The 22,336-nt window shown below is 45.8% G+C and overlaps 1 protein-coding gene across 1 annotated transcript in view; it reads left to right on the plus strand.

The window, feature by feature from the left end:
* The first annotated feature begins 728 nt into the window (after positions 1-728).
* nampt2 (nicotinamide phosphoribosyltransferase 2) overlaps positions 729-22,336 on the plus strand; it is a 51,000-nt gene continuing 29,392 nt past the window's right edge. Inside the window, exons 1-3 of the mRNA XM_067999125.1 lie at positions 729-876; positions 19,985-20,120; positions 21,350-21,453. Of these exons, the coding sequence (XP_067855226.1) occupies positions 820-876; positions 19,985-20,120; positions 21,350-21,453 (297 nt within the window). The 5' untranslated portion in view covers positions 729-819. The remainder of the gene's footprint in view (positions 877-19,984; positions 20,121-21,349; positions 21,454-22,336) is intronic.

Below are 22,336 nucleotides of genomic sequence, written 5' to 3' on the forward strand. Positions count from 1 at the left end.
CTTCATCGTTGCTGGGTCAAAATCCTGGAACTCCCTACTTACTGCGGGAGAACCTTCACCACACGGACTGCAGCGGTTCAAGGCGGCGGCTCAGCACCACCTTCTCAAGGGCAATTAGGGATGGACAATAAATGCCGGCCTTGCCAGCGACGCCCACATCCCATGAATGAATAAAAATCAAGCCGGGAACCCATACTGTAAATGACTGGGATTGATTTTACGCACATAATTTGTATGTAACTATCCTCCACTCACTGCAATTTGGTGGAGAAATAATCCATTTGTAATATGTAACTATTCTCCACTCACTACATTTTTCTGGGGAAATCACCCTGCTTTTATCAGGAGAAGTTGCTGTAATTTCGGTCATGAGTTCTGTTTGCTGTAGTTATTAGAAACTCTTTTTAAACCGGTTCCATAGTGTGCTGTTTAACTGGACTGTCCGCTGAGCAAACAGACTTTGGTTGAGTCCTGCCTGAAGTCCCGCCCCGCCTCCAGCTGACACAGTGGTGTCAAATAGCCACTCCGCGGTCCCTTTTGTCTGTCACATAATCTGTTGGCCGTGTGTCCGTTTCCAGGACGCGGTGTTAATTTGGGTCAACACTGGAACCTGCTCTGGACTCAGCCGCTCTGATGACACAAGTGGCCCGTACTCCAGGGCGCCGCCCCTGCGCTGTGACGCTACGGCAGGGTTGACGTTAGGTTAGGGCAGGTTGGGGTCGGGTTCTGCCTGGTCCCATCCCATCTGCCTCCCGCTCCATCCCGTCCTCACGCTTCTATGGTCTGCGAGTGAGAGTGAGAGAATAGCGTGCAGGGGCGATGGCTGCAGGCGCTGCCTACGGCTTTAACATCTTGTTGGCGACCGATTCCTACAAGGTACAGTAAAGGGCTGGTATCGCCGCCAGCTCCCGGGCACTAATCATTGTGTGCTGAGCCGGACGTCAGGTGCTGATTGTCAGGGTGTTTATTACCTGTGTCTGAGGGGCGGGACGGGACGGCTTTGATCAGATAACAAGCATGAAATGAACAATAATGACACTTGGCACGTCTAACACTGGCAGTGATGGCAACTGCAATAAAACAGGAAAATGCTTACATTTTCTGTACAGAGGCTATACATTTTATGGCTACGAAGTCTAAGCATATAAAATGCCATGATGTGGAGATGCCGGTGATGGACTGGGGTTGACAATTGTAAACAATTTTGCAACACCAAGTTATAGTCCAACAATTTTATTTTTAAATCCACAAGCTTTCGGAGGCTTCCTCCTTCCTCAGGTGAATGTCAAGAAATCCTCGAACCTCTCGCATTTATAAATCACAGAACAATACCTGGTGATTACAGATAGTCTTTTCAACTGCCCGTTGCCAAGGCAACCAAAGTGTTCAGACAGATAGGTGTTACCTACAGGGCCACCGAATATACAAACGGCCAGAACAAAAAAAGAGAGGCAGAAACATAGAAACATCCGGAAGGAAAAGACAGCAATTGACCCGTTATATTAAAAATAGATAACTTCTGTTCGCTGGTGGGGTTACGTGTAGCGTGACATGAACCCAAGATCCCGGTTGAGGCCGTCCTCATGGGTGCGGAACTTGGCTATCAATTTCTGCTCGACGATTTTGCGTCGTCGTGTGTCTCGAAGGCCGCCTTGGAGTACGCTTACCCGAAGGTCGGTGGCTGAATGTCCTTGACTGCTGAAGTGTTCCCCGACAGGGAGGGAACCCTCCTGTCTGGCGATTGTTGCGCAGTGTCCGTTCATCCGTTGTCGCAGCGTCTGCATGGTCTCGCCAATGTACCATGCTTTGGGGCATCCTTTCCTGCAACGTATGAGGTAGACAACGTTGGCCAAGTCACAGGAGTATGAACCATGCACCTGGTGGGTGGTGTCCTCTCGTGTGATGGTGGTATCTGTGTCGATGATCTGGCATGTCTTGCAGAGGTTACCGTGGCAGGGTTGTGTGGTGTCGTGGACGCTGTTCTCTTGAAAGCTGTGTAATTTGCTGCGAGCGATGGTCTGTTTGAGGTTGGGTGGCTGTTTGAAGGCGAGTAGTGGAGGTGTGGGGATGGCCATAGCGAGGTGTTCGTCGTCATTGATGACATGTTGAAGGCTGTGGAGAACATGGCGTAGTTTCTCCGCTCCGGGGAAGTACTGGACGACGAAGGGTACTCTGTTGGTTGCGTCCCGTGTTAGTCTTCTGAGGAGGTCTATGCGATTTTTCGCTGTGGCCCGTCGGAACTATCGATCGATGAGTCGAGCGTCATATCCCATTCTTACTAGGGCGTCTTTCAGCGTCTGTAGGTGTCCTTCGCGTTCCTCCTCGTCTGAGCAGACCCTGTGTATTCGCAGGGCCTGTCCATAGGGGATGGCCTCTTTGACGTGGTTAGGGTGGAAGCTGGAAAAGTGGAGCATCGTGAGGTTGTCCGTGGGCTTGCGGTAGAGTGAGGTGCTGAGGTGCCTGTCTTTGATGGAGATTCGTGTGTCCAAGAAAGAAACTGATTCTGAGGAGTAGTCCATGGTGAGCTTGATGGTGGGATGGAACTTGTTAATGTTATCGTGTAGTTTCTTTAGTGATTCTTCGCCGTGGGTCCATAGAAAGAAAATGTCATTGATGTATTTGGTGTATAGTGTTGGTTGGAGGTCCTGTGCAGTGAAGAAGTCGTGCTCGAACTTGTGCATGAAAATGTTGGCGTATTGGGGTGCAAATTTGGTCCCCATGGCTGTTCCGTGTGTTTGGGTAAAGAACTGGTTATCGAAGGTGAAGACATTGTGATCCAGGATGAAGCGGATGAGTTGTAGGATGGCGTCTGGAGATTGGCTGTTGTTGGTGTTGAGTATTGATGCTGTCGCAGCGATGCCGTCATCGTGGGGGATACTGGTGTAGAGTGCCGAGACGTCCATCGTGGTGAGAAGTGTTCCTGGCTCAACTGGTCCGTGGGTACTGAGTTTTTGTAGGAAGTCTGTAGTGTCGCGACAGAAGCTGGGGGTTCCCTGTACGAAGGGTTTCAGGATGCCCTCGATGTATCCAGAGAGGTTCTCACACAGGGTTCCGTTGCCTGATATGATAGGACGTCCGGGTGTGTTGGCTTTGTGTATCTTTGGGAGGCAGTAGAAGTCTCCCACGCGGGGAGAACGTGGGATGAGAGTGCGTAGGATGCTGCAAAGAACTTCAAAGCATCCTACGTGCTCTCATCCCACGTTCTCCATGCGTGGGAGACTTCTACTGCCTCCCAAAGATACACAAAGCCAACACACCCGGACGTCCTATCGTATCAGGCAACGGAACCCTGTGTGAGAACCTCTCTGGATACATCGAGGGCATCCTGAAACCCATCGTACAGGGAACCCCCAGCTTCTGTCGCGACACTACAGACTTCCTACAAAAACTCAGTACCCACGGACCAGTTGAGCCAGGAACACTTCTCACCACGATGGACGTCTCGGCACTCTACACCAGTATCCCCCACGATGACGGCATCGCTGCGACAGCATCAATACTCAACACCAACAACAGCCAATCTCCAGACGCCATCCTACAACTCATCCGCTTCATCCTGGATCACAATGTCTTCACCTTCGATAACCAGTTCTTTACCCAAACACACGGAACAGCCATGGGGACCAAATTTGCACCCCAATACGCCAACATTTTCATGCACAAGTTCGAGCACGACTTCTTCACTGCACAGGACCTCCAACCAACGCTGTACACCAGATACATCGACGACATTTTCTTTCTATGGACCCACGGCGAAGAATCACCAAAGAGACTACACGATAACATCAACAAGTTCCATCCCACCATCAAGCTCACCATGGACTACTCCTCAGAATCAGTTTCTTTCTTGGACACACGAATCTCCATCAAAGACGGGCACCTCAGCACCTCACTCTACCGCAAGCCCACGGACAACCTCACGATGCTCCACTTTTCCAGCTTCCACCCTAACCACGTCAAAGAGGCCATCCCCTATGGACAGGCCCTGCGAATACACAGGGTCTGCTCAGACGAGGAGGAACGCGAAGGACACCTACAGACGCTGAAAGACGCCCTAGTAAGAACGGGATATGACGCTCGACTCATCGATCGATAGTTCCGACGGGCCACAGCGAAAAATCGCATAGACCTCCTCAGAAGACTAACACGGGACGCAACCAATAGAGTACCCTTCGTCGTCCAGTACTTCCCCGGAGCGGAGAAACTACGCCATGTTCTCCGCAGCCTTCAACATGTCATCAATGACGACGAACACCTCGCTATGGCCATCCCCACACCTCCACTACTCGCCTTTAAACAGCCACCCAACCTCAAACAGACCATCGTTCGCAGCAAATTACACAGCTTTCAAGAGAACAGCGTCCACGACACCACACAACCCTGCCACGGTAACCTCTGCAAGACATGCCAGATCATCGACACAGATACCACCATCACACGAGAGGACACCACCCACCAGGTGCATGGTTCATACTCCTGTGACTTGGCCAACGTTGTCTACCTCATACGTTGCAGGAAAGGATGCCCCAAAGCATGGTACATTGGCGAGACCATGCAGACGCTGCGACAACGGATGAACGGACACCGCGCAACAATCGCCAGACAGGAGGGTTCCCTCCCAGTCGAGGAACACTTCAGCAGTCAAGGACATTCAGCCACCGACCTTCGGGTAAGCGTACTCCAAGGCGGCCTTTGAGACACACGACGACGCAAAATTGTTGAGCAGAAATTGATAGCCAAGTTCCGCACCCATGAGGACGGCCTCAACCGGGATCTTGGGTTCATGTCACGCTACACGTAACCCCACCAGCGAACAGAAGTTATCTATTTTTAATATAACGGATCAATTGCTGTCTTTTCCTTCCGGATGTTTCTATGTTTCTGCCTCTCTCTCTTTTTTTTGTTCTGGCCGTTTGTATATTCGGTGGCCCTGTAGGTAACACCTATCTGTCTGAACACTTTGGTTGCCTTGGCAACGGGCAATTGAAAAGACTATCTGTAATCACCAGGTATTGTTCTGTGATTTATAAATGCGAGAGGTTCGAGGATTTCTTGACATTCACCTGAGGAAGGAGGAAGCCTCCGAAAGCTTGTGGATTTTAAAATAAAATTGTTACACATATATAATGTGTTCGATCTAAACTCATACAATGCTAATTCTTGTCATTTTAATTCTGACTGAATATACAATATGACGCTTTTATATAAATGTTTCTTCATGAGGGTACAATATTGATTCTTTAGAAATATTATTTTAAGTAGAGAATCTGTTCCCAAAATACAGCCAGCCCTGTTTCTCTCTTTGGGTCAGTTGGAGTAACAAGAGGAAGAGATACTGTGGTATCTGTCCCTTGTAGCATGTGTTGCTTGAGGTGGTTAAGAGTGCTGCTGTAGTTGGCTTAACTGGAGCATTATTCAAAATGATGGGTTCTCAGAGTATGATGAGTACCACTGTGGTAACAATTTTTTAAAAACAAATATTTGTTTCAAAATGTAAAAACGTTTTGGGTACATTTTCAAATTGCCACCTAAGTGGCATAAATCTGGAGTTGTGGATCAGCTGGCCATTATAGAAACTGTCCAATTTTCATTTCTATTAAGTGGAATTTTAACTCCCTCCACCCAGCAGAAACCGGGTGGAAAGGGAGTTAAAATCCCACGGTACACTTTTTTTTTGTCTGTTTTAGGCCCTCCTTTTGTAAGGGGGGGTTAGGCTGTGTTTTATTTAAAACAAATCATAAACCACATAACGGAGTCAAATAATTTTATTGTAAGGATCCAGGATGCACTCCAGTCCCTGCGATGCCCACCGGTCGCGGAAAGCCTCAAGTGTACCGGCAGACACCGCGTGCTCCTTCTCCAGGGCCACCCGGGTGCGGAGAATGCTGCGGAAGAGAGGCAGACAGTCGGAGGGACCGCCCCCACGGGCTGCGTCTAGCCTCCACGGTACACTTACTGCTCCATTCCTGCTCTGCGGCAATTTTAACTTCACTGTTTTCTTGGACAGCTGAGATGCTCATCTGAGTCAGGTGACAGATGTACGAATAACTGTAAATCGGTGTCCTATCACTTAGATAGGATCCCAAAGCAATTTGATCTGTCTGCGGAGTAGGCTGCTCGCTATGGATGCGCCGCTCAATAAAACCTGGCGAGCACCCAAAGGAGGTCCTGTAAGGTAAGTGTAAAACTTATATTTGTGGGGCAGGAACACTCTTTAAGGCCCCGCAAAGACATTTTAGGCCGCTGCTGCCCTGGGCACCCCCGCCACCCCTTCCCACCTGCCATATCCTCACAAACCCACCTCCCCCTCCCCCACAACTCACCCGGTTGTCAACCTGGCAGCCTTCAGGCCACTCAATCTTTGTAGGCCCAAAGCCGGTGAGCTGCCTCTGAACACCTGTTTTGGGGCAGGCAGTTTGCTGGTGGGATGTTTATGAAACCCAGCCATCAAACCATGCCTCCCATTGCAGATTCAGGGCGGGCGGCCCACTCATCCCATCGGATTCCCGGCCAAGAGTTAAAATTCCACCAATTTGATTACAATGGAAATGAAAACCAGGCGACTTCTTTCACGGGCAGCCAATCTGCAACATAATTTTATGCCCAGGCAGCAAGTTGAAAATCTACCTCCTAATCTCAGGACTACTGGTTTGTAGTGTTTGAACATGTTGGGGGAGATTTTCTACTTGGGTGCCAAACGGGTGTGATATTGGTGGTGCGCTTTTCACACCCACCCAATGCAGCAGTCATAGGAGTGAAACTATTTTTAGGTTCGGGTCTTGTTAGCATTTTCCTGGCGAGCTGCGAGTACCAAAAGCAGGCTGTGCTGCAGCTTGGCAGTTTCCTGTGGCGGAGAATCAGATGGCTGTGGCATGCAGCCGGTTGGCAGGTAAGGCCTTTTGGGGGGAGTGCAAGCTGGGGGGAGGTAACAAGAATGATCCGATAGCGGGCAGCAAGATTTCTGTGGGAGCCTGGGGCAGGTCTAAACTTTCCTCGTCTTTAAAATTTTTTAAAAATTTACCTTTTTGGAGACGCCTCCAGGAGTCTGTCCCCTTAACGATCTCTCGACACCTAAAGTGTGACTGGCATGCATGAACTGCCCATTTCTCCATGAAAATTGCAGTCGGAGTCCTACAACAGGCCCAAGATCCCAATCTGCATATTTAAAGAGTCTCCAGCCCATTTCAAGGCCTGACTGAAAATTGATTCAGATGGGCAAATGACTGCACAAGTTCCCCACCAGATTTTTTTCAGGTGAGAAATGGCAGTTGGCAGTTGAAAATTCATCCCCCTATTAAAATCTTTTTATTGTGTGGATGTTTACTGCCTTTTTGAGATTGTTCTGTGATTCTGCCCATTTTTCCATGCAAACTAGAAATCGGTGGTCCTGATTGTAGCTCTTAGAAATAATGAGTGTGTGTATGTGTGTGTGTATATATATATATATATGTGTGTATATGTGTGTGTGTGTGTGTGTGTATATATGTATGTATGTATATACATATAGTGTGTCTCTCTGTCAAAACTATTGCATATACCATTTGTGTGGTATAAAAAAATTATACCGCACTTGGCAGGTGTACAAACTGTTGAATAGATCATTTACATAATCTAATCAGGTGTAGGGAAGTTAACTTTCCTGTTATAGTTTCATAGTATGCTATAGTTTCATAGTATGATACAGCATAGAAGGAGGCCATTCGGCCCATCGTGCCTGTGCTGGGTCTTTGAAAGAGCTATCCAGTTAGTCCCACTCCCTTGCTCTTTCCCCATAGCCCTGCAAATTTTTCCCTTTCAAGTATTTATCCAATTCCCTATTTGAAAGTTATTATTAAATCTGCTGTATAAATTATGGCAATGATCATTATAGTCAATGATCTGAAAAGTCAGTAATTTGTTTCAGGTCTGAGTTTCTGTGTCTGAGTCACTGATATAAAGGTAAGTCCACTTCAAAGCAGGTAGGTTGGGAAGGAATGTAAGCATGGTATATCCTTGAGATAATAACTGAGGATTAGGCTATAAACTGGCATTGATTGAAATCATAACATTTATATTTCTTTTAACATTTAGTGTGCCAGAAAGAAAAATAAACCAAGCATGCTAACAGGGCATCCTTTATACGGTTTTTGAATATTAATCATCCCACTTGGTTGTAAGCAAAAATATTGACTTGATAAACCTGAATCATATGACAACATTGTTGAGCATTAATGGCATTATTACTACTTCTTCTGTACATGTCCGCTATGTGTTCATGCTGCAGGTGATGTCATTGTTATTGGAAACCACTTAGGCTATTGGAAAATTCTCTTCATCCTGAAATTAAAGCAGAAATTACTGCAAATGCGCAGCATCTGGAACAGAAAGAAAAGTTGATATTTTGGGGGTGATTCTTCATCTATCTTGTCCGTTCCTACATTTCTTTTTCTTTCCCATCCTCTACCCTATCTTCATTCTGTTACGTTCATTTCACATTTTTCTTCCCAAATGTATCATTACAACTACCTAGAACATAATATTTTACACACCTTCTTCCTGGCTTCCACTGTCATTGTTTAAAAACTGTCTTTAAAGTATTGCAGAATTTATTGCAGGTTTCTGTTAACTTGAGATGAGGATAAATGTTGAGATACTTCTAGGCTGGTTATTGCAGTGGTCTCAAGTTCTCTTTCAGGCCTACCTGTAATATAATAAACAATATCTTATCAATGATGCTGGATTCTTGGTATTTGATTTATAAAGGCAGAATGCAACAACCTTGCCATCAGTGGAGTGTCTTCTAGCATTGTATTTGGTGTGGAATTCCCGTCTTGGTATTTGGAAATGCACAATTTACAAAATGTTCGCTGTTATAGGCCAGTATTTAATGATTTATATTTATTGGGAAGTAAGTACAATTTTCAGTTTTAGCTCGTACTTTGTGACAGGAATTCCTCTTGATTAAAGATAGTTGCTTAGTTTTCCAAACACTTTTTAGGAGATCAGTTCTTTTTCAGTTCAGAGAAAACCGACTTGTAGAACTAGGACCCAATATGGTAGAAGTGACAAGGGTTCACATGAGCACACAGCGCACTATGCTGAAATATTCTGCTTTGGGAAAAAGAGATATTTTTGTGCCTCCATTTCAGTCAGCCAAAACTGTTTGCAATTGTGTAAAAATGTTGATGCATCATAAGGCACTGATAAAGTCCTACTTACTGTTAATGCTATTCATAAAGTCAACGTAAATATGTATAGGTTTTTAAAAGAAAAATTGTAATTTTTTTTGCTGCTGCCAAAGAAAGAAAAGCAACTGTACTTCATACTTTGCAGAAATATTTCCTTTTCACTCTCAAAGGAGTGTATATTGGTTTAAAGAAAATTGAATTTGTTCCTTGAACGTTGCATGCGAAAACTGCCTTTGGTTTCCCTTTCCTCCCTGAATTTCTGTGGATATCACTGTACTTCTAACTAGAGTACACCATTAATTATAGATTTTTTTTAGAAAGTGGTAATTTTCCTTGTTGATCAGATAGAGGCCAAAATTTTACCATTCACTAATTTTAGTGAAAACAGATATGAGTAAAAAGTATATTTTCCTTATCTCTATTTTTGAAGTGCTTTGGGGCATTTTTACAGGCCCTGTATAGATTTTTTTTTTAACCTTCCTCATTCTAATTTACTAGTCCTACCTGACTGAAGAGTGAAATATATTTCCAGATCAATGAAAATTAGTGGTGCTAGTCATAAACATCTGATGGATCTCCTAATTACTATTCATTTTTTAATGTATGTGGAACTGATGGTGTCCTGGCCAGCATTTATCCCTCAAGCAACATTACCAAAAACAAATTGACTGGCCATTCATCTCATTGTTGTTTGTGGGACTTTGCTGCGTGCAAATTGGCTACTACAGTTTGGCTACAAAACAACATTGACTACACTTCAAAAGTATTTCATTGGCTGTGGAGTACTCTGGGACATTCTATACAATTGCAAGGTTTTTTTCCTTTGAGAAAAGCTTGAGTAAGTTCTTTCACAGGCTGAATCTCATATATTTTCCAATTTTCAGTTCTGATGGCATTTCAGTTGGTCAAAGACTGAAGTGAAGGGTAGCAAAATATATTGTGACAGGAATAATTCTGATCTATTTTGGAACTCATTTGTTCACTTTCCTAATGAAAATGCTGGACAGAGCAAGGCACTCCTGGTCTGCTCCGATCAGAGCACTATACGGTTCAGTCGCAACTTCCTCTGACTTTTATGCTATTGTTTTGGCTACACAGTTCAACATTCTGTTGGCTTTGTTGATTGGATTTGCTGTTCTGCATTGCTTAGATGTTTTGAGCTGCAAGTCTACTGGACTCCGAGGTCTCTTTCAGTTTCATTCTTAGTTATTTCAACACCATTCATGGAGTGTGTGTGTTGCTTACTTTCTTTTCCTATGGGTGGTTGAGTGTAGACTGATGGGGCGGTAATTGGCCGGATTGGATTTGTCCTGCTTTTTGTGGACAGGACATACCTGGGCAATTTTCCACATTGTCGGGTAGATGCCAGTGTTGTAGCTGTACTGGAACAGCTTGGCTAGAGGCGTGGCTGGTTCTAGAGCACAAGTCTTCAGCACTGCAGCCGGGATGTTGTCGGAGCCCATAGCCTTTGTTGTATCCAGTGCACTCGGCCATTTCTTGATATCACGTGGAGTGAATCGAATTGACTGAAGACTGGCTTCTGTGATGGTGGGGATATCGGGAGGAGGCCGAGATGGATCATCCACTCGACACTTCTGGCTGAAGATGGTTCAGCCTTGTCTATTGCACTCACATGTTGAAGTCTGCCATCATTGAGGATGGGGATATTATCCAACTTGTCCTATAATTTCTGAGCAGGTTCCTCTGATTCTAATGTCCCTCCGACTTTGGGATTATCTGCAAATTTGACCACTTTGCATTGAGTTTCTGAATCCAAATCATTTGTGTAAAATAAAAACCATAATGGTCCCAACATCATGGTCTGAGGCATCCCACTCAGTACCTCCCCCACGCCCCCAGCCCCAGTCAAGCATCCTTCTGTTGAAAGAACTACTGCAGACTTAGACATTAACAGCCTCTGCTATGTTCTGTAGCTAACACCTCAAAAATATATCTATATATTTTTTTAATCTCATGCTCTGGAGAGCAGCTGTTTAACTGTCAAAGATGTAAAATTACTGCCAACTGATGCCTGATATGGTAGGCTCATTTCATTATCTTTTAACTAGAGAAGCAAGTTGCACAATATAGGTTGTAGCTGCATTTGCATGGGCAATAAGTGCAGCCTTGCCAGTCCACACCCCAAGAACAAAAACAAACAACTGCAGTGTTGGTGAATCCACAATCAGGACCCGGCCTGACTCTGGAGGGAAGTGGAGTAAGACTCCCTGGAGGATGCAGACTCTCTCCGCCTTTCTCTAGAGTCAAGTCGAGCCTTGTATAAATGTAGTTGTAGAAAAATATTAAGCTGCTTTCTCATCTCCTTTCACAATTTGCACCAACCACTGTACAAAGACTAGCAGGTGACTATTACAAAGCTGTGATACACTTGACAAGTTTGGATATATATCTCCTAAATCCTGAGGGCAAAGATTTTGCCCATTAGCAATCATGCTTAAATTTCTGGGTACAACCAATGTTGCAGCATTGAATTATTACTGCTTGAATACACTTACAACCATCTTGACATTTTATTTTCATGCTTTCTATTGTTGCCATAATAGCCACTGCACCATTTTTGTTGAATGCTAACATTTTTTTAATACAGAATACCTCTGCATTTTGGCAGCTGCATTTTGCAGCACAAAAATTTTATTACACCGGAAGAATCTTAACTCATTTTTTTGTTTCTTTATTATTGCGATAGTATCTTTTTAAAAAATTCGTTCGAGATATGGGCATCGCTGGCAAAGCTGGCATTTATTGACCATCCATAGTTGCCTTTCAGAAAGTGATGGTGAGCTTTTTTCTTGAACCGCTGCAGTCCATGTGTTGAAGATGCTCTCACAATGATGTAAAGTAGGGAATTCCATGATTTTGACTCAGTGCCGATTAAGGAACGGTGATATATATCCAAACCGGGATGGTGTGTGACTTGGAGGGGGACTTGCTGACCAGAATAGTTTTTAGTGTTGGAAATGAAGCAGTCTGCTGGGTTACAGGACTCCTGCTAAAAGCACAATTAATAAGTTACTTTATCAACCAGTTGTGCTCCAGACATGCTCAAGTCTGCACACCTTGGACTTAAGAACATAAGAAATAGGAGCAGGAGTAGGCCATACAGCCCTTCGAACCTGCACCGCCATTCAATCAGATCAAGGCTGATCTTGGACCTCAACTCCACTTTCCCGCCTGATTCCCATATCCCTTGATTCCCCTAGAGTCCAAAAATCTATCCATCTCAGTCTTGAATATGTTCAATGACTCACCATCATCAGCCCTGTGGGGTAGAGAATTCCAAAGATTCACATCCTTCTGCACGAAGAAATTCCTCCTCATCTCAGTCTTGAATGGCCAATCCATTATCCTGTGACTATGCCCTCTAGTTCTAAACTCTCTAACCAGGGGAAACAATCTCTCAGCATCTACCCTGTCAAGCCCCCTCATAATCTTTTATGTGTTTCTATGAGATCACCTATCATTCTTCTGAATTCCAGAGAGTATAGGCCCATTCTACTCAACCTCTCTTCATAGGACAACCCTCTCATCCCAGGAATTAATCTAGCGAACCTTCGTTGTACCGCCTCCAAGGCGAGTATATCCTTAGATAAGGAGACCAAAACTGTACGCAGTACTCTAGGTGAGGTCTCAATAAAACCCTGTACAACTGCAGTGAGACTTCCTTACTCTTGTACTCCCACCCCCTTGCATTAAAGGCCAACATGCTATTTGCTTTTCTAATTGCCTGCTGTACCTGTACACTAACTTTTTGTGTTTCTTGTACAAGGACACCCAAGTCTCTCTGAACACCAACATTTAATAGTTTTTCACCATTTAAACAATATTCTGTTTTTCTATTCTTCCTACCAAAGTGAATAACCTCACATTTCCCCACATTATTCTCCATCTGCCACCTTCTTGCCCACTCACTTAATCTGTCTGTATCCCTTTGCAGACTCTTTGGGGCCGATTTTTGGGGGACGGAGTGGGGGCAGGGGGGCTCCGAAAATTACTAAAATGCCGAGCGGGTTCGGAGCCCGGCTCCAACCCGCTGACTTCCGGGTTCCCCAGTGACACATCCGCGTGCCCACGCGTCTCCCGAATGCGGGAGTCCCACCGGCAATTAAAGCTGGTGGGATGATAAATTGCATAGTTTGTCCGATAGTTGAGGTACTTGAACTACTAGATTGATTAGACATTTTGGCAGGGGTGCGATTTTGAAGCATCCTCAGCGTGTTTCCCGTGCTGTGGGAAACACTCCCTGTTGCATCAGCCGTGTTTCAGCCAGCAACCAGTGAGAGATGCAAATGCCTATTTGACAGGTGGGGAGCAGGAGGGCACTCTGTCACTTCAAACAAAGTTTTGGCTGCAAGACCTTTGTGTTTTCCCTCAAAATTCTTACTTTTCACCCAAAACTCTGCTGTGCAAACATATTTAACTACTTTGCAGACCCCCTTAAACTCACACCGTCAGGATGGAGGGCCGCCATGGCTGCATTCACCATTTCATCCGAGGACGAGCAACATCACCAGCTTCACCAGGCACGGTGTCCACCTCCGCCACGTGGAGCTCCACAACACAGTGCTGCGCCACAGGCACCTGCACAACAGCACGGAGGGCAACAACAGAGAGAGCGACGTCGCAGGAGACACCCTCACAACAGGGTCCACAGACCGAGGCTCAGCTTCCTGGACCTCTTTGAGGAGCAGTGTATACGGAGGCTCAGAATCAGTCGCCAGGTAGTCGCAGACATCTGCAGCCTCCTTCATGGCGAGCTGCTCCTGGCTAGGCCGAGCAGCATCTCCTTACCTGTCGCTGTCAAAGTCGCCACTGCCCTCAACTTCTTTGCCTCCGCATCAGTCCAGGGTGACACAGGGGACATCGCCGGGGTCTCTCAGTCATCTGCACGCAAGTGCATAATGCAGGTCACCAATGGCTTGTTTCGCACAGCCTCGCACTACGTCAACTTCCCCATGGACCACCTCAGCCAGACGGAGAAGGCAGTGGGATTCCACGCTGTGGCTGGTTTCCCACGGGTGCAGGGTGTAATCGATTGTACCCATATAGCAAACGAGCACCTCCACACGAGCCAGGATCGTTCATCAATAGGAAGGGCTATCACTCCATGAACACTCAGCTCATCTGTGACCACCGCAAGAGATTCCTTCATGTGTGTGCCAGATACCCGGGCAGATGCCACGATTCCTTCATCCTCCGGGAATCCAACATCCCGCCCCTCTTCCATGCACCGAACACCCGTAAGGGCTGGCTCCTCGGGGACAAGGGATACCCTCTGCACACGTGGCTTATGACACCTCTGAGGAACCCCACCAACGACCAACAGCGTTGATATAATGACAGCCACATCGCTACCAGGTGTACAGTTGAGCATTCTATAGGGCTGCTCAAGATGCGCTTCAGGTGCCTTGATCGTTCTGGGTGAGTGCTTCAATACACACCAGATAGAGTGGGACGCATTATAGTCGTGTGTTGTGCCCTGCACAACATGACACAACAGAGAGGGGTGCCGCTTGAGGAGGCCTCATCCACATCTGCCACCCACATTGAGGAGGAGGCGGAGGAGGAGGAGCAACCCAGGGGCAGAACAGCAGCTCATCTGGCTGCTCGTGAGGCCAGGGAGTCACTGATATGTGAACGGTTCTCTTAACATCAGACAGAGTGAAGAGTCCAGTCCTCACCATCTGGATAGAGCAGCGCCCACACCAGCACCCTCCCCTCCCTCCCCCCCCCCCCCCACCCCGGCGCTGCATAAAACAGTCCTGCAACTACATATACACCCACTGTAGCGTGACTCAATGGGTGGCATCAAGTGTGGGCGTTCATGGTGAACCTCATGGAAGGGCCTTATTACAGAATCCAGTCAAGCATGGCCAAGACGTGGAAGTAGTGGTGACAATAATAATATTTAATTTGAGTTTAACAAAAAGCAAATATAAATAAAAAATATGACCAACTGTCAAACACCCTTGTGCATCCCCTTTGTGCTTACAAAACCTTTGCCTTTCGCTTCTGACTACTTCTACATAGTGCAGCCCCTGTGGCTGCAGCCGGGGTGGTGGCAGGTTGCTGTTGTTCATGCCCTGACCGATTAGCTGCTTTGGGCCTACGCCCTCTGGGTTTTAGTGCCCGTGAGGGCCCCTTCAAAGACTGCTCCGCCTGCACCTGCGCAGGGGCAGACTCGACCATCTGGAGAGGAGGCAGCATTGTGGGTACTGGTTGAGAGGGGGGCAGTGGTTAAGACGTGCGGGTGCTTTGAGTGGTGTCCCCACTTCCATGTCCCCTTTCGCCATCATCCCTCCCCTGGGCCAGGCCCACATCACTCCTACCACTCTGCTGGATGACAGTTTGGAGGACATGTGTGAAGCCTTGTAAGGCCAGTGCTAGTGTATTTGCTTGCCTGTTTAAGGTGGCAGAATGTTGTTCACCCTGAGTCCGAACGGCCGTTGTCAGGGCCTGAATGGACTCATTTGTGAGCCGTGCTTGAAGCTCCATGGAGGCTAGCCTTCCCTCCATCGCAGACATTCCCACACTTACCCGCGACATTATCTCAGCGACGCCCTCACGTCCCTGTGACAATATCTGAGATTCCCTCCCATCCCTGTGCAACCATTCCACTCATGCAGGAGTTGGACTCCTCCATACTCTGCGCAATTGTGGAGCGTGCGCGTGGCACCTGTACCAGCACCTCATAAATGTGCTGCTGCCCCTCAATCATTCTCCTTTTAAAGGATGGCCCCCAGGGTTCAGCATCTGTGTCCAGCTAAGCAGAGCCTGGAGAGGAGTGCTCCCACCAATGTGGACTCTCCACAGGTGCCCCGCCACCAGTGTCTGCTCGTGCTCACGTGTGTGGTAACTCACCATATGTGACCCCAACTAACTGCAGACTGGGACCCACCGAGGTGTGTGTGTGTGGTGGATGGCTCGCTCAGATGTGACGGTGCATCCTCAAAGGCTGGCAGGTCCACTGAGGAATCGCCCTCTGCTGTCACAGCGATCGCTGAAGGCCCTGTAAGAGAACATAAGGCAATATTAAGCATGATCATGTTGCGATGACGTTTGTCGGGTGCCAGTCTCGGCGTCCCTAACGGACAGGCACTCGAGGGTGTGGCTCGGCTCCAGCGCCTCCTGCTCCGCATCTGTGAGGATGACGATATGTTGTGGACCTTGCCATCTCCAGTGCATTCTGGGCTCTCCTATAAGGGGAGAACGTACAGACGCATGAGTGAATGATGGTGACGTGGCCAACCGATGAATGCATTGGTTTGGGTGCGACTGACCATGAAAGAGATGCATCAGAAGGTGAGTATGAGACAGAGCCATGACATTGTATGAGTATTAGGTTGAGTGGTGGTGGCGGGGTGACTAATGGGGAGGTGAGGAAGTACTGAGGAAGTGCCAGTAAATTGAGGATGAGCTTTGATTGGGTGTGAGGAGTGATGTGATAGAATAGTGTTGGCGGTGCAGAATGAGTTGGGGGGTGGGGGCGTTGATGTGGAAGACAGAATGTAGGAGAATGAGTAAGTGTACTCACTTTGGCTGACCTAGTTAGGTCGTTGAAGCGCTTCCTGCACTGGATCCAGGTGCGGGAGATGTTGCTGCTGCCGGAGACCTCCTCTGCCATCTCGAGCCAGGCCTTCTTGGTGGCAGAAGCAGGCCACTTCTTCCCATCTGCCGGGTAGAACACATCCCTCCTCCTCCTCACCCCATCCAGAATCACCTGGAGTGAGGTACTAAATCTAGGAGCAGCCTTTCCCCTATGCGGCTCTGTTGTGCTGTGTGGGTGTTTGCTCCAGGAGCAGCCATTGGAGGACTGCCCCTTTAAGTAGAGCTCCTCCAGCTGACAGCCTGTGATGCGGGTGCGCAGTCTGCCCGCTGCGCAGGTTTCGGACGGCAAAACCGGAAGCCACGTTAAGTGGCTCCAATTGACCCACGATCTCGTGAGGAACGGACAGATTTTATTGGGCAGGTTACCTACGTGCCCAATCGCCCCCTCCACTGCCATCCTGCCTCCCCGCTAATATCGGGGCCTTTGTGTCCTCCTGTCAGCTTGCTTTCCCACTTAGCTTTGTATCGTCAGCAAACTTGGATACAAACTTGGTCCCTTCATCTATGTCATTAATATAGATTGTAAATAGCTGAGGCCCAAGCACCGATCCTTGCGGCACCCCACTAGTTACAGACTGCCAACCTGAGAATGACCCATTTATCCCTATTCTCAGTTTACTGTCCTTCAGCCAATCCTCTATCCATGCTAATATATTACTCCCAACCCCATGAGCCCTTATCTTGTGTAACAACCTTTTATGTGGCGCCTTATTGAATGCCTTTTGAAAATCCAAATATATTACATCCACTGGTTCCCCTTTATCTACACTGCTGATTACATCCTCAAAAAACTCCAATAAATTTGTCAAATACGATTTCACTTTCATAAAACCGCGTTGACTCTGCCTAATCATATAATGAATTTCTAAGTGCCCTGTTACCACTTCCTTAATAATGGATTCCAGCATTTTTCCAACGACTGATGTCAGGCTAACTGGCCTGTAGTTCACTGTTTTCTCTTTCCCTCCCTTCTTGAATAGTGGGGTTACATTTCCTACCTTCCAGTCCACTGGGACCATTCCAAATCTAGAGAATTTTGGAAGATCATAACCAATGCATCCACTATCTCTGCAGCCACCTCTTTTAGAACCCTAGGATGTAGGCCATCAGGTCCAGGGGATTTGTCAGCTTTTAGTCCCTTTAGTTTGTCCAGTACTTTTTCTCCAGTGATATTAATTCTTTTAAGTTCCTCACTCTCACTTACGCCTTGGTTCCCTACCATTTCTGGTATGCTTTTTGTATCTTCTACTGTGAAGACAGATGCAAAATATTTGTTTAATGTATCTGCCATTTCCTGATTCCCCATTATAATTTCTCCTGTCTCAGTCTCCAAGGGATCAATGTTTACTTTTGCTACTCTTTTTTTTACATACTTGTAGAAGCTCTTACAATCCGTTTTTATATTTCTTGCCAGTTTACTTTCATATTCCCCTCATGCTCCAAGATCTTTTCTAGCCACGAGGCGATGTCCTTAACCCTGGGACCGGGCAGGCAACACAGCCTTCGGGACTCTCAGTCGCAGCTGCAGAGAACAGTGTCTATTCCCCTGGCTGTACTATCCCCTACCACTACCACATTCCTTTTCACTCCCTCCACTTGAAAGGCCCCCTGTACCACAGTGCCGTGCTCAGTTTGCCCATCCTCCCTACAGCCTTTGCTCTCATCCGTTCAAGTAGCAAGTACCTCATACCTGTTGGACAAGGTCAAGAGCTGAGGCTTCTCCATCACTAGATCCTGGGTCCCTATACCTGCCTGACTCGCAGTCACACCCTCCTCTCTCTGAACACTGAACGAATCTAAACTACTACCTAATCTAAGGGGTATGACTGCCTCCTGGATCAAAGTGTCCAGGTAACTCTCCTCCTCTCGGATGCATCGCAATGTCTGCAGCTCAGATTCCAGCTCAACAACTCTGAGCTGAAGTTCCTCGAGTTGCAGACACTTACTGCATGTGTGGTCCCCTGGATCACGCTGCTCTCTACCAACTCCCACATGCCGCAGTTATGACACACCACCTCCTGCCATCGCTTGTCGAACCAGAATTTATTTATATACTTTATGGAGTTTTTACTCTCTCGCTATTCTTAGTTTTATTAACTAATTAATTGATCTACTTAAAGTTATTGATTTAACTTCTTAGTTAAATACTTGCCCTAACTTAGAGAGAAAAAAAACGGTAATACTCACCAATCAATCACCTGCCTGCTGTCCTAAGACGTCACTCTTTCAATTTCTGCCTGTGGTGAGTTGACTCCAACTGTGTCTCACTCTCGCTCCCACTCTCGGGCCTCATCGCCTCCCGCTCTCGGGCCTCATCGCCTCCCGCTCTGGCTCGGTTCTCGGGCCTTATCGCCTCCCGCTCTGGCTCAGCTCTCGGGCCTTATCGCCTCCCGCTCTGGCTCAGCTCTCGGGCCTTATCGCCTCCCGCTCTGGCTCACTTGGAGCGAACAGGGTCCATACCAGGGAAAACGGAAAGGATTGGAGAGAGTAAAGGTGTTACTGTGGACAAGAGCATCAATGGTTGAGGTGAGGGAGTGGTTGACCAAATCGACAGCTACAGAAATCTCATGGTGAATGGAGGATGAAAGGTTGGGCAGTTGGAAGATTGAAAGTGCAGTTGTATGTGACTTGACTGTCATAGGACCCTATTTGCATATTAAAAGGGCCTACTGTCTGAAACAGGTGGACACTCTTGCTGCCCAGCGGAAGATCTCTTTGAGGATGGCAATGGCCAGAGCTGGTTTGTAATGTAGCAAATGGAATCAGTATCTTGATTTTTGCAGTTAGCAGGTTATACTAATGCCATGATTATGAATATTGGGTCTGCCTGTTAAATGATTTTGAAGCCAGTAGCAGGTAACAATACGGGAATTCTAGTTTGATATTTGACAAGAACTAAAACAGTTGATCGTTCTTATCTGTGTGTCCAATTGTGTAAATGAGGCTCTTCTATACGAATGCTCTTTATTTTTTTTTCTTATTGCTTGCTCTTTTGCTCTCTCTCGCTATCTCTTTCCCTTTTTATCTTGCGCGCGCTCTCTCTCTCTCTTTCATTCTGCACAATATGACAACTCAACCTTTTAAAAGATTGTGAGATATGACTGTGCTGCCTTTCCAATGTTTTATTTTGTTAGGAAAATTTTATTTTGGAACTTTGACGCTAAATATTTGATTTTTTTTTGTTTTCTCAGGTTACTCATTTTAAACAGTATCCACCAAACACCTATAAAATCTACTCTTATTTTGAATGTCGTAAAGGAAAAGCTGATGTGTTCAAAGAAATTGTGTTCTTTGGCTTACAGTATATTCTGAAGAAATATCTATCAGGTAAAATATTTGTTAACCAGGGATTTTTAGAAAAATTGAGTTTCTTTTTATTTGTTCATGGGATGTGGGCGTCCCTGGCAAGGCCAGTGTTTATTGCCCTTGAGAAGGTGGTGATGAGTCGCCTTCTTGAACCGCTGCAGTCCATGTGGTGAAGGTTCTCCCAAAAACAGATGAGCAGACCAATCACAATTTAGCATAACTTTTTTGAGCTTATCACATTTTTATTTCCATATGTTGACTGGGAGGTGGGACACAGTGGAACACACCCCTAACTAGCCCAAATTCACCGAAAAATCAGACTGGCCCCATATGATATACCAGCAAGAGATATATTCAAACCTTCTGTCTGTTACAGGGCTCTTGTAAAATGCTGCTTGCTGACATTGTGTATCGGTTATTCTAAAAATTGCTTTCAGGATATTTAATTTTTTTTCTGAATATGTTTCCTTCTACTTGTTTGCCTCTCTTGTGCCCCCCCCCCCATTACTGCCACCAATGGGGATGAGGATGTGGGTCTAAAAGTCAGTTCTGGGAGCAGAATAACTCCTAAATAGTTTTCCCAGGTTTTTGTCAAATTTTACCAGTGATCTTGTGGAACAGCATTAGAAATGAATGAACTTAGTTGGTATCCATTCTTGTTACATTTCCAGTGAGTTGAGAAATTACCAAGCCTTTGTTGTAATCTGGTTTCCATCTGCAAGTTGCAGTCGTAATTTGTCTCTGTCAAAATAACCAATCTAATTTCTATTGGAATTCAATAACTTAATATCATGATAGTCTGGAATTCTGTGGCCATTAGAGCCTAATCTCCATTTGCAATTGCAACAAAATAGCTCTGTGGATTTGGGAGGGTAAAGGAGATTTATTTTTCTCCCCTGTGCCCTTCTTGCCATGTTAAGCAGCAATGTAACTGAAGCAGTTTGCAGCTTGCACTGCTGACCATATTTTAGTATTTAATTTTCTTTTTCCTAAATGTAGCACAGTTTCAGTTTTGTCTTTTAACAATTGGTTGGTGCAAGAGGAGTGTAATTTAGATTGTGTCCCTTGTGGCTAGGGAGTACACTCAGTACCTAACTGTTTAAGTTGGTCCTGATTTATTGAATCATTTCAGGTATTTATTGAATGACCACTTTGTACTGTGGGCAACTGCCTCTTGGTAGACCTTCCTGCATTCGGGTCTTGCCCTGATGCATTACTAATTCTTCTTCTTGTTAACAAATCTCATACAGGTTCAGTTGTGACTGAGGAAAAGATTCAACAGGCCAAACAACTCTATGAGCTTCATTTCAAGCAGTCTGTCTTTAATGAGGAAGGATGGCGATACATTATAAGGGTAGAAAACTATCCCTTTTAAAAATAGAATATACTGGGTAGTTCCATTTGGATCAATCCTATGAGTATATCCTATTCATGATGCAGAATGTCTCTTTACCATTTTAATTCTATATTGGTTTCACAGTTAAATTATAAATGCAAATATGTAACTTTCAGTAATGTGATCTCATGCTTGAATACCAATCAATATACTTGCACCTTGAATTTGGGATGCACTTGTTAAATTTATTAATAGGGGATTATTGTTTTGGAGGTTTTAATAACCTCTCGCAGCAGTAACAGTTGTTCTCATAAGATACTTTTATTCCCTATGATCCAGAACCTGTACTCAATTTTTCCCCACACTGTCCTTGCAAAGATGCATCCAAGGGCAAAAAACTGTAATCTGTTATCTTGATTTCAATGTTTTCTACCATACTACAAAACTCACCTTGAAGTGGTGGGTATTTCTACACAGACCAGAGGTTTACAGGCTGAAACAATTGAAGAATTTTTAAAACCGGAGTATGAAGTATAATGAAAGGCTGAGTTTACAAGGCTCCATGGGTTGCAAAATTGAGAGCCCCACCTCGGGCAAAACTGTGGCAGATGGAGTTCATTGTGGGAAAGTGTGAGGTTATCCACTTTGGACCTAAAGAAAGATAGATCAGAGTATTTTCTAAATGGGAGAAGCTGGAAACTGTGGATGAGCATAGAGATTTAGGGATCCACGTACAGAAATCACTAAAAGCTAATGGACAGGTACAAAAAATAATTTAAAAGGCTAATGGAATGTTGGCCTTTATCTCAAGAGGGATGGAATACAAAGGGGTGGAAGTTATGTTAAAGCTGTACAGAGCTCTGGTTAGACCCCATCTGGAGTACTGTGTTCAGTTCTGGGC

This window comes from Heptranchias perlo, chromosome 17, assembly GCF_035084215.1.
Source record: "Heptranchias perlo isolate sHepPer1 chromosome 17, sHepPer1.hap1, whole genome shotgun sequence".
In the NCBI taxonomy this organism is placed as follows: Eukaryota; Metazoa; Chordata; class Chondrichthyes; order Hexanchiformes; family Hexanchidae; genus Heptranchias; species Heptranchias perlo.